Below are 13,489 nucleotides of genomic sequence, written 5' to 3'. Positions count from 1 at the left end.
TGCTTGCAAAACATGCAAACTTGCCCTGTTCAAAGTTTCAAACACGAGCACAAGAACACATCTGCTGCAAATGGTGGAATGCCCATTTGCAAAAATTCCATTCCCCATTCTGATGGGATTTGCCCAAAATTCTTAATTTGCTCAAATTTCTTCAGCAGACTAATTTTTCTTCCCTGTAGGTTATGGAAGGAATTTGCACATTTTTGTAAATTTCTCATCTGGGGGCTATTCCCTTTGCAAAAAATCTATTCATGCAATGCAACAAGCATGCTTCAAGTGGCAAGGCAGAATTTTCAAAATCCTAGCATTCTCAAGCATTGCACAGTCACCATTTCCTATGTACCATGAATAAGCAGAACACAGAGAAACAAGATTGCTACACAGAAGAGCCTCAAACGAGATTAGAAACAGCATTGGAGAAATTTGTAATGGATCCAAATGGGTTCATATTTCTACAAATAAGGCTCATGGATTCCACAGTGCACTGGTGTTCCTTGACTTGTGTAGATTCTGTGGACTTGTGAACCATATTTATTTTTCAATGTCTAGAATTTTATTCAAATCTAGTCATGGGGGGGGACTACCAAAAATATGCATTTCCTCCCCTAGGTGAACATGTAAAATATACAGTTTTCAGTAACTTGCACATTTTCAGGATTGGGCTGTCAGGGGATGCGATCTTGTTAAACCCATGTACCACCTTGCAGCACACTCCAGTGAGACTCACATGCCTGTTATAAGAAATATTAAGACATTGGCAGCTGTGGTTTCTATGGCTAAGAAGGTGGTTCTCACTTGGAGGATAACACTGCAAAGATGCATTTATTCAGGGTTACAGACATTCAGTGCATGAGCTGATTTAGGGGGAATTAGCAGAGCAAATGGATTTGTTAACATCAATTTCCGCAAGTGATTCCTAAATGAGGAAACTAGGGGCATCTTTGACAAAGCTGGGCTTCACTCCTAAAAGTAGCTACTGAGATGATGGGAAAGTATCTTCCCCACGCTTGTAGAAATACCAAGTGCTCCTGCAGTCAAGAGCTGCTGCTGCATAAAACAAACAAATAATCAAGAGTTTTGTGATTAGGGATATCAGAAGTATCCACAACAAATGAACAGGTTTTGCTTTCTATGCAATTCTTGTAGCTCCCACAACTGGAATTTTCTGAGGCTCTTGAATTTGGTGGATGTGAGGACTCATTCTTTAGTTCCCCCAGGATGAAGCTTGACTGGTGGAGTTGATCATCATCATCATCATCATCATCATCATCATCATCATCATCATCATCATTTATTTCCATGCCAGAAAAGCTTCATGAATTAAATATCTGCCAGATCATAGAACCCTATGAAGATAGTACGGAAGATGGCAATTCTGTAGGCACAGAAACATAGGTGCCATATCAGGATGAAAATTCAGCATTACTTTAAAACTTGTGTCTGCAATTGTAGAAGGAAGAAGTGAAAGTCTCTGTATATACATGTTAGTGGAAGGATGGCAGATAGGGCAGATGGAAAGTCCAGTACCATCAGGGTGAGACGATACTCGTTTGGATGCAGTAAAGCATCCTAAAAACCAAAAGAAAACCTGGATTATGACATCTCAACTAAAGTGAAACCTGAAAATAAAAAGGAGAGGATTCCTCCAAATGCAAAATGCCTGCAGGATTCTAAGAGGATGACTTGGAATAACAGTATAACATTTACAAACTGTCTTGATGGAGAAGTCATACCCTTGACAGTTAAATAAGTTCCAACTGTCCCTTTTAACCAGAAACGGTTCCAATTTTCTGGTAAGGATCCAGAGTAAATCACTTTCTCTATTCTGCCTGTTCAGCAGGCCTGATTAAAACTGTTAGTGTGAGATACTGGAGTGATTATTCTTCAGTGTTCAACTCTCATTCAAGAAAACTCTCCAAGGAAGAAAATGTATCTTGTGCCTAGTTAGGGTTGGACAATTCTGCTCATTTCGATTTTTCTCTGCTTATCTCCCCCCACCTAGCATACATTTGGTTTATTCTGCTCTTTGAGAATGTTATATTCAGTTAATCTCAACATAAGGAAATAATAAAAATGCATAGAAGTTTATAAGAAATGTATGCATCTTATCTCTAATTACGGATGAAAAAACTGTCAGTGTTGTCTTTTATTTATTTTTTGATTTTCCCAATCTTAAGTTTGGGTTGCCCCAAGTTTTGAGAATGTTTCCAATCTTAAATTCAGTTGATCTTGATTATTTAAGAAAAATAAAATTTTGCTTGAAATTTCAAATGCCTTTTTTTGTGCATATTGCTAATACAACCATTTTGTGTGCAATTTTGCCTAATATACACATTTAGTGTAAACATTTTTCTAATATAATACATTTCAACCTTATTTTCCCTAATACATAGCCTTTTGCAGGAATTTTCCCAAAAAGTATAATGTTTGTGTGCATAAGAGAATTCCATTGCAAATGCAAAGATCCATAAATTTGAATGAGTTTCAATCTGCATACTGAAAGGTAAATATTGCTTTAAAAGGTAAATTTGAATGAAAATGTTACCTGAACAAGTACATTTCTCATCCCTAGCTAGTTCATATGCACCTGTGCATAGATATTTGGTGAGAAAACTTGTAGCACCCAGTTCATCATTTTGCATCCTGGTGAGACAAGTTTTGAACTGAAGGGAACGGCTTATCAAGCAATTATGTTTTTCTGGAATATATTTTCCCAAAAAAACAAACATTTACTTTAAAAAAAAAACAGTGGAAAGGGACAGAGCTATTCAGGGTTAATGAACACAGCATACGGAGCAGATGGAGTAAATTTCTCAGCAATGTGTAATTGGTTGGCTGGGGCACTGACCCTTGGAATGAAAGAAGGCATGTTAGGAGTGTTGCCCTGTTTTTCTATGAAGTATTCTAGGTGGCACAATGATAATTCAACCCATAACTGCAACACCAGAAGTGAGAGAATCACATTTCACCCATGTTTGGTGCTCCTTTTAAATGTCCCTGAGTGGAACTGCTCACATGGGCAAAATTCAGCTGTCCAGGAATTCTTTGTACAGAAAGACAAACAGACCTGTCCACAATCGTTCAGCCAGACATCAGCAGAACCAGCCAACAGCAGGTTCCAAGCATTCCCATTCCCAGACATTTATGCTTGTTCACAGAAACCCGCTTCTGAACCCTTCAAAGTGATCTATTTATTTCTTAAATAAAACCATAAATCTTTGACAGTCCTAGCAGCTGTTGTTTTATATGCCTTTATGTACACCACTGATAATAAACGGTTGGTCTGTTGGCAGCATCACACACAGACACATGGTGCAGCAAGCACCCTCGTTCTTATTTTCGTCTTGCTTTCACCACACCGTCATGCTCTCTGGCTTACTCAGTTGCTCATTCAAGTTGTGTGTCCCTGCCTTGGCTATGCTTTGATGTTCTCTGTTTTGTGATTAAGGAGGGTGTGTGGGGACACACACCAGTGGAAACAATCGCATCTTAGCAAGGCCCCAAAACTCAATAACCTCTAGAGTAGGTTGAAATTCTAGGCCTTCTGATCATGGCATGGCTGCTCTGACTGTTCGCATAAGATTTAAGCCTGGTTTTGCATGGTCACTGGGTCATATTCTGCCATATTAGAGAACATGGACAAATACAGGACACTTGTAACTAACAGAAATTGAATGTGAGTGCACTAAAGGTTGAGTAAAACATTGGAGCCCACCTTATCTCAAGACCACCTGGTCCTCTAGCCCCAGTACCATCCACACTAACAGGGATTTGCCAGGATTGCAGGCAGCTTTTCCAGCCCTAGTGATGTATAGATGTTGTGAAAATGGCTCCATCTTCATTTCATGACCTGTAGCATTTCACCCTATGGCCTGCGCATTGATAGAATCAGGTTTTGCACAAATGTGTCCTCATGCATTTGCACAATGTCACACCCCTGAAAATGTGCAAATCTCCATAAAACACACAAAACTCCACATAATATATATTTTGTGCTTTTACCTATGTTCAGTGCTTTTTTAAATTTTATATGACTAAGATTTCATAAACTTACAGGAAAAATGGAAAGCACATGCCTCAGAAAAAACTAATCTACTTCAGAAACTGTAGAGTACATTGTTGGGAATTAACCCTAATCTAATCTAGGGTTAGGTTTCCATGTGACCCCTTCTCCAACCCTACCTGCAGATCAAACATGGGACTTTCTCCAAGCACAACAGGTGCTCTGACCTTGTGTTGTTCACGTGAGAATGCTTGGGTTTGTGTCCTTCTCAATTCAAAGGAATTGAGAGGAATGTCAAGGTTTCTAAGACAAGAAGTTATGGAGGCCACCTTTAGCATTGTTGTCATCCAGCTGCTCAGCATAGCTGAGATCCATGGAGAAAAGAGAGAAAGCTGGTGCTAGCATTAATGCTTAACATCCTCACTGATCATTCAATGTGTAATTACTATTCCTATAGGGGGAGATGATGCATTAGGGTATATCCTCTGCTTATTTAAATAGAAAAAAAAACTGGCTGAGAATGCTGGGGATTGTAGGATTTCCCTCTCCCTCTCCATCTGTCTAAACATGCATTAGATTATACTTTTAACCTGCTAGTAAGGAGGAATTAAAATATTGGCAACAGAGAAGCATAGAATGATGTCTCCTACCCCATCGCCACAGAGGAGGAATGTCTCAGGACTTATGCTGGCTCCAAGTGGCACAAATCAAAGTGAGCATCCAGGAACTAGACTTGGCAATTAAGCCAGTTTTTAACTTTACCACCCAGAAAAAAATAGCATTCTGTTGGAAGAAGCAGGTTTGGAGTAATCTGAAAATCTGGTAGATAAATCTGCCATCCTTTGCCCCTAATTCATCAAGTAGCAATCTGGCCTCTCCCTTGGGCCACAAAGATCTGCATTTGTTCCCCTCATTACCACCTAGATGGAATTTCTGCTCCTTGCCTGACCCACTGAATTTTGTTCTGACTTATCCCAGGATTGGTCCTCCCTAACTGATCAGGATTCATGGAATCCAAAGTTGGTAACTGTAGTAGGAGGGCCATTTGGCACAAGTGATTTGGCAAGTAAAGCCATCAACATCTGGCAGCAAGTTATCATAGTATGGCATTAGGAAAGCTGGGCAGAGATGTAATGGCTGAGCACACAGTGATTGTGATGAAAGGTAGGAGGGGAAGACGAGACTACAAAGGCAGTGTTAGGATCACTTTGAGGAAACAGGGTGGAGCAAAAGGCAACAATGTCTGAGCATCTTGAATGGAGTGAGGCAGAGAGGGATGACTTAGGAGAGAGAATTAGGTGCGTCACTACTCTCCAGGTATCGAAGAACCATCCGAAAGTAGCAAAGTCATACAGTAATTCTACCAAAGTGTACACAAACTTCTTCTGGGAAAAGGGCAAAAGGAAAGGCGGGGGGAAAAACATTTTGTTCCTCCTTGCTTAGAAGATGCATATTCTCAGGTCGCACTGCTGAACATTAATGTTTAAGGCTATGGAAAAGGGCAGTCTGGAAAAAATAAATCAGAGTTGGCCATCTGCTGGCAACAGTCTGAGACTGCAACCACAGGTGCATCGAGGGGAGAACACGTGCCTTGAAATGCCTCAAATGGCAGAAAGAAAGTTGTGCGTCATTTCTGGACCACACTGGGGGCAATGTGGGAGCGGGGGGCAATGCGTCATGGCTTGATTGGGTCCTGTACAATGAATGTGCAATTTCTTCCTCGAGGCAGTGCTCCTCCCTTCCCCTTTTCCTGTCACTCACATCATAGGAATGTGCTGGTGAATACTCTTGTCCTACCAGCAGGGCCCATTGATTTTGCAAGTAGTTCTGCAGAATGCGGTTCGGTTTGTTGCCGCAGTCATTCAGAGTTGTTCACGAGGGTAGAAGGAGCCTGCTCTGAATGCAGACCCCAAGTTCTGACCTTGACATGTTCTGCCAAAGATAGAGCTGGGGGTTTAAGTTTTTCTCTGCCTGTCTAGACCATGTCTAGTGCTCATACAACTGAACCCTAAAGTGGTTTTCCAGATATGTTAGAGGCTGAACAATCATCTGCTCTGCAGCTCCAAATCTAGTTCATTTTTTAAAAGAAAGAATTCTAGCAAGACTATCTGCCGATGTAGCAAACTTCCCCCAATTAATGAAGCTATATATATGAGAAATAGCGATGACTAAGAAGAGGTTAATTAAAATATATATTTAGAGTGAAATATTTTAACTACCACCCACATGAGCAGAAAGAATGATCGGTGCAGAGAAACATCACCAAAGCTGGCATTTTGAAAATTCTTTGTACAACATGGCTATTTCAGCCCGATATCGCTGTTGGTGTTGGAAGGTGTTTAGAATGGGCCAAGAGAATGAGATGTGCAGGATGACATTCTGAACGGGTTCTAAAGCCTTTAGTCCTTCTTGGGGACCCTCACCCTAACCTGGACCTCAGCCCTCACTTGGGACTGAAGTACAAATCCCTCACAATGGATTTTCAGAACCCCAGGTTTTGGGAAGCATTTCTGTACAACTCATTCCTTCTGCCCATTCCAAACACATTCCAAGCTCTACAACTCTACTGGTATGGTGTTTCTTCTAACCCTAGCCCTAGGTCAGGCCTTAACCCTAAGCCTAATATGGGGCTGATATACATGTGCCTCAGGGTGGGTTTTCAGTGTCCCAGTTCTGAGGATTTTTTTTTCCTGCAAAGCACATTCTTTCTGCTCAGCCTGGAAATGTTCCAAGCATCTATACCTTGTCAGCAAGGGAAAAAATACCTAGATCCCCATCATGTCTACATGATTTATGAACTGGAATGAAATGTTCCTATTTCCCTGGGTGAAATTGACCAGTTCATGCACACCACCACTTCCATAGTTCCAAAACGAGGAAGAAAAATCTAGATGTTTTTAAGCTCCAAACAGAGTCTAAGTGGTCCTGTGGTTTAGCCCCATAAAAAGGAAAGTAATGAAAAGGAGCATGTGCCAAGTACTCTTCCTTCGCCACAAAGTCATCACTGCTGGTGCCAGCCCATCTGTTAGGGCCTTGGAGAAAGGTTTCTTTCTAGAGCGAACTGTCTGCTTGCAGGCTGCCTTGAGGTTTGGCATCTCACAGCTTATAATTTAATCACTGGCCACATGGCATTCTTTAAAAAAGATAACATAGAAATGGAAGGCATTGTGATAACAACCTTATATTGACTTGCCATGTGTCCCTCTAGCCCAGGTCTGTCTTCTCTGTTGAGCAGCCTCTCTGCAGCATTGTGTTTCGAGTTCTTTGCCAGTCCCACTACCAGGAATTGTTTCTAGCAGGGATACAGGAGCTCTAACATGGGACTTTCCACAGGCAAAGAATACAGAGGGATGCTTTTGCCCAGTTATGCATGAAAAAGCTTCTTGCTGCTTGCCAGAATTCCCAGGCCTGCTTTGAGCTTTGTGTAATGTCAGACATAAGGCTGCCTACATAGCAGGAGAAGGAACGGCCGGGCTTCTTTGGGGGCCTTCCAGCACCGCCTGATCTGCAGAAATCTGAGTGATGTTTCTCAGGGCACTAAGATCAATAGTATCACAAATCAATTTGATTTTTTAAGAAATAAAGAAAGGAAGTTGGCAAGCTTAGTTATACAAGGACTCAGCCCATGGGCATTATCCAACTGTGGTCAAAAGTAGGAATTGAAAAGTGACCAGCTGAGGAGAAGTTGTTGCACCAGCAGGACAGAGTGAGTGAGGAGATACTTCCTGATCTCCACAAAGGGCTTCCAAGTCAGGAGACCTACTTTTGTTGGTTGCAGACTTCCTGCAGGGCTGACCCCAAACCAAATAGTGTGCAGGGCACTGTCGGCATCCTCCTCCATTTGTTTAATTTTTGCATGACTCACTTTTCCAAAAATCAGAAGTTTTGGCTTATTTCATGACTTTGATGTTCAGTTAGAAGCCATGGGCTATCCCTGTCCTACAAGGGCAGGGAAAAAGGACAGCTGTGCAAGAGGAAAGCATTTAAATACTCTTCCATATATGTTTTGATCTTGCCAATTGTCACTACCACCCCTGCCCCTGCAGGTGATATTCGCATTTTAAAAGATCAGCATACTGTAACAGAACTATATTGAAGAGCACATCAACCTTGCTCCTAGGACCAAATATGTACATGTTAACATCTGTAAAACTTTATTTATGAATATTTATTTATGAACTGACAGAACACTGCATTCCAGCAGCTGAGCTGAACATCACTGGAATTGCGACACTTTGATGGGCATGATCCACACAGATGCATGCATGCAAATGGTGCCATTTTTGATGTTGGTTAGAGTAGCTTTACAGATGGGGCCTGTTCTGAAAGCAGGGCCTGCCCAGTCATCACTGGTCCTTGAAGTTTCCTGAAGTCTTGATTTCATCCCTATTTTGGGAGGAGGAGGAGGACGAGGAGGAGGAGGAGGAGAAGGAGTCATATCTTCCAAGGAAACCATAAGAGGCAGATGACCAATGTTATTGAGGGTAGGAATTAACACTTTTTCCATCCATCTGCGCAACACACTCCAAGTCCATGGAGAAAAGAGGGCAGGCTGGTGCTTGCTTTAGTATTGGACGCCCTAACTGACTACTTAGTGTGCAATAACAAATCCTATAAATGAAGCAGATGCATGTAGAATGAAACTTGATGCATTTTTAATCAGAAAAAGTCCCAGACAGAGGAGGGGCAAATTATACTGTCTCTCTCCCGTTGCTTAACCCAAGAAGGCCCATCGCCCGCGCTTCCAGTGTGCGCCCCAGACGGCCCAATCAATTTGGGATTGTCTCGGCAACCAGGCAGCTGGCAGGGCTGATCAGAGCAGCCTCCAGGTGTTTGCTGCTCCCAGAGAGCTGCACATCTGGAAGGAGCAGGGCCACGAGTCCCTGTGGGAGCTTGCTCAGGGTGCGTTATGGTGAGGAAGAGCCGAGGCAAGAGAAATGGCACACATCGGCAGGACAAGTTGCCTCTTGCTTCAGGTGGTGGAAGAGCGTAGGATGGCCCATTGGAGGGCGATGCATGAGGCTTCACTTCTTTAAACATGCAACGATCCAGGCCTTGCTGAGTGAGGTCCAGGATTTCTGTGCACTTTTGTCCCCAAGCTGAGCATAGCAAACACCTGTGCCTAAGTCTATCCTGAGCAGTTTTCACCTTGTGCTCCTTTACTCTATCCCCAACTCCCTGTGTCTACAGGATTTGGCAAAATCATGGCAGTTTCCAACATCAGAAGCTGGACAGAGAAGCAGATGTAAACCAACTAGAAGCAGACATAAGCTAACCAGACTGAGTAGAGAAGTAACAGCTCAAGATGATGACATGCTATAGTATTTGAGAGGTTGGTCCAAAGGAGGTGTTGCTTCCAGTGTTGTGTACAAGAATCTCCCTCCCTCCCTTCAAAACAAACGAACACCCTCACTATCACCCCAGTTCAAGCAGGTGCAGCAGGTTTTTGAAACAATGCAAAAGTCCTGCAAAATCTGTTGAAATGGAGGGCAAGGAGTACACTGGCCGCAAAGCAACAGCCCCTCTTTCAAATCAGCTTTAGTGCTCTCTCTCTCACACACACATGCTCTCTTTCAACAGCATCAACCATACACACACAAAACATATCATCTGTCTCAAGCCTAAGTGGGAAGCTTGTTAATTGTTGCTTCCTGCACAACTGCAAAATCAATGAACAAAACAGCTACTTCAAAACTAGGAATCTGTGTTGGAATAAGGTCCAAAATCCACATGTACACTCTGTATCTAGTGCTTGCTATGTAGCCAGCCTTCCTCTCTCTCTCTCTCTCTCTTGCAGATTCACAATTCAATCATCTCCCCCCGCCCCAGCAGCTAGAGTAGGGAATGCTTAGTACCATCCTTTTGGAAAGAGCGGAGGACAAGAAGGCTCCTATGTGAATGGCTGTGTGTGATTTGTCTGCCTGTCCCAATGAGTCTCTCTGTCCCAGAAAAGTGGGGGAGATAAATGACGAACAAGCAGCTGGAAGGGCCAACAAATGGCCCATTGAGAAAGAAGGAGGACTCCCACACTCCTTCCTCTCTCAGCCAGAGCTGTGCTGCTCTCCTGGCTGAAAGGGCCTTCGCCAAACTCTACACTACTTGCACCAGGAGAACACCACTGGGCCCTGTCTCTGCAGCATGCTGTCATGGGCCATGGGGCATTTTTACATTGTGTATGGCTGCCCATGAGCTTTCGGGGAACTGTTGTTTGGTGCCAGTGCTGGGCGTGCTGCCTGAGGCAAAGCAGATGAGGAGCTGAATCTTACTTCAAGAGTGTGAATGGGACGGCATCCTCCCCTGCAGAGGAAGACAGTGTAGTACCTAGCTTAGGGGGCATAGGGTGGGTTGTATGAGCCCCAGCTCTGTCCTCCAGCATCTTAATCACTCCCTGCTCCTCCAACCCCTCCTGCAAATAACTGGATTTCCCAGGCCTCCTCCCAAGAGGGAATTACTGCTGTTAACTAGTTTAACCAGCTGTGCTGGTGTGCCCTGAACAATGGTAGCCACACCTGCTCGGGAGGCCACTGAGCTCAATGGGACTTTCTCTTGGGTAAATGGATACAGGAGTTCAGCCTATCGGTGACAATCGGGAGTCTTGCTAGTTTCACTTACTTCTGTTACCAAATCATAGCAAGATGCTCATATGCTCTTTTGCCAGCTGGCTGGCCAGCCAAATGCCAAAGAGAGACATTTTTTATTGGTGCATCAAAGATGTTGTGGCAGCTCTCTGTGTTTGGTTTGTCCCAAATGAGCCTACATCCTGAAATCCCATCATTTCACTGAGAAAGAACCTAGGCTACACATTGCTTTGGCAGGCAGAAGTATGAATGTTGGAAATACAAGACTGAACCAGACACAAAGTCAGGGGTTAGTTCTGGAACCTGTTTTCAAAGCTATGGCACAGCCCTAGAATGCGTTGTGCAAAGTAAGGACCAACATAGAGCATGCACAGAGTGCAAATCCTTCATCGTGGGTTCATAAGCAATATAAGCCAATCCAGCATCAGAGCTGAAGGATTCTGGGTCATCTAATATTCTGTAAAGCAGCCTGGACTGTCCACTGATAGCTTTCAGGTTATTCATTCTAACAAAAGCAATAATGTTTAGTGGGGTTCTAGATGCCAGTCTTGAAACGCCTCCCTTTCCTGCATCTTTCCAAATTAACCACAGCTTATCACAAGAAGGGCATAGGCACAAACATGTTTTGTTTTGTCTTGCCTTGCTTGCTTGTTTGCTTATACGGTTCAAGTAATTAGTTATTATGGAAAACGGATCCAGGTGGCAAAAGAGAATAAGTATTATTATTATTATTATTATTATTATTATTATTATTATTAGGATAGAGCAACGCAACTACAAATTATTAGCAGTAGACGCCCACCACAACTTCTGCTCGGCTCAATTCTGGATTCTGGGGTGTGGTGTTGCTCACCACCAGACAGACATTTTGAGTCGTATACCTGACAAACAGTTTGGCTATTTCTTTTGGTGTAGCCACATGGGCACACAGCTGGCAACCTCCCCTCCCAGCCCCTTGAAGCTCAGGGTAGCATTTCTGGCACCTGATGAAATGAATTTTAGTCCACAAAAACTCTTGCCGTGACAAATGTGTTCATCCTTAAGGTGCCACAAGGGTCTTTACTGTTTTCACATCAGTAAGGGGTAATGGGTCCTTGAACCATCCTTTTGCAGATAAAGTAGGGAGCTGAGTCCATCATCCACTCCAACCTGCCAGACCCACTGCTATGATTCAGACATCTGACATCTCACCTCCTGTGCAGGCTCAGGTCATGCTTCCTGTGCCTGTTTCTTTCAGGAGATGAAAAGAGAAGATTGGCTGGACCGTCTGGCAGGGAAGTGGCCCATCTGTATCTAAGCCACCTGCATTTCTCTCACAGCAAAACAGCACAAGATAAAATGAAAGGGGGGAGTGGAGGGAGACAGTCCATCAGAATTCGAAAGAGGTACCCCAGGAGTAAAAGATTGATTTGATATTAACAGATTCGTGCAGAGAATATAAACCAATCAGGGTGCACACGAAAAGTCACAGATATCTGGGAGACATCATAGCCCTGGAAACCAACTCAAACGACAAGCAGCTGTGGGTGGGGGGGGGGAGTGGCATGTGATGCAGACCTCCACCCTACCCCCCACCCCAGAGATGCAAGCCACATAGTCTCTTGCTCCACCTATACCTTCCTCTAAACCATTTTCAAGGCAAAAGAAGCACAAGGCTCGCCCTGTCTGTCACTTCAACCCCACTACCAAACTGTCTGGCACCTACAAGCCCATCCCCTGGCACCAACACAAGCCTGATTGCCAATGCGCCTGGTACCCAAGTCCTAAAGAGAAAACGTCTTCCCCTTCCATCGACACCCCATTGCCAACAATCCACATTCCACTGCAAGCGAAAGCAGATGCAATGTGCCAGTCCATAAAAATCCTCTGCGGCTCTCTCAGCATTCTGAGCAATGCCAGCCAGCCTCGGAAAGGTTCTTTCCCTGTGTCACATCAGCAACCTCTTTTCACATCCTTCCCAGCTGACTGAGATGCCCCCAGCTCACGGACAAAGCAAGCTCTCTGAATCCATACGTGCCGAGCACCCACAGTCGAGGCATCGCAACACAGCGAGCTTTGCAGGAGACACGGCCAACTTAAAGCAATCATCTCCCTACCACCATGCACCATCACCTCCCATGGCATCCCCAGTGCACTTCCCACCACTCCTCCCAAGCCCCAGGCATCCATCCAAGCCCACCCGAAGAGGCAGTTGCTGCCCTTGTGCAAGAAGACACCAGAGACACATCTGCTCCTACCTGAGGGTGGCGCTCTCCCCTTGCTTGACGGTCACGTTGTCCATAGCCTTGGGGAAGGTGGCATCTCCGCTGCGCACCGGCACTCCTGCGGGCACAAGGAACAGCACCCTAAGACACAGGACGACTAGGCACCGCCAGGGCAGGACTAAGCACCCACCGACCCCCATCCTGGGCTGCAGGGACGATCCACAAGGAAAAAAAAGCACGAAATGGTGGTGGAGATGGAGGTGGGTGGCTGAGGGGGGATGCACCGTGTTTGTTGATGAGAACGGGGGACGGGAACGATTGACTAACGGATTAGCAGAGTCCCCAGAGAAAATCCAGCTCTGGAAATGCAAGGCTGCCGAACGGCATTGGAAAGTACTCCCCAGTAATTCTTGGGTGCCGGGCGCAGGAGGGAAGGGGAGGACGGAAAAGAAAGGTGTTGAGCGCAGGGAAGCGAGCGAGGAAGGTCACGGATCTTCTCCTCCTCCTCCGTTTGTTTTCCAGATGCCACTTTAAGATTCCGCTGGGCACGCGCTGCGCAGATCTGGCATCAAAAGTTTATAACCCAAGAAGGAGGAAACGCAACTCTCTCTGGCAGGAAATAGAAGGGGAGGAGAGAGAGGAGGGGGGGCAGAGATGGACCCAAAATAGGGAGAGCAAGCGGAGGGCCCTTCAGGCAGCCTCTG

The 13,489-nt window shown here is 44.6% G+C and overlaps 1 protein-coding gene across 4 annotated transcripts in view; it reads right to left on the bottom strand.

The window, feature by feature from the left end:
• OPCML (opioid binding protein/cell adhesion molecule like) overlaps positions 1 to 12,985 on the bottom strand; it is a 339,391-nt gene extending 326,406 nt beyond the window's left edge. For all 4 annotated transcript variants that reach the window (XM_044439558.1, XM_044439560.1, XM_044439556.1 and 1 more), the window contains exon 1: positions 12,819 to 12,985. In XM_044439558.1, the coding sequence (XP_044295493.1) occupies positions 12,819 to 12,985 (167 nt within the window). The remainder of the gene's footprint in view (positions 1 to 12,818) is intronic.
• Positions 12,986 to 13,489: the final 504 nt, after the last annotated feature.

Source organism: Varanus komodoensis, unplaced genomic scaffold (genome assembly GCF_004798865.1).
Source record: "Varanus komodoensis strain SLA01 unplaced genomic scaffold, ASM479886v1 scaffold35, whole genome shotgun sequence".
Lineage (NCBI taxonomy): Eukaryota > Metazoa > Chordata > Lepidosauria > Squamata > Varanidae > Varanus > Varanus komodoensis.
Note: the sequence above shows the minus strand (reverse complement) of the source record. Positions and strands in the feature narration are given on the sequence as shown.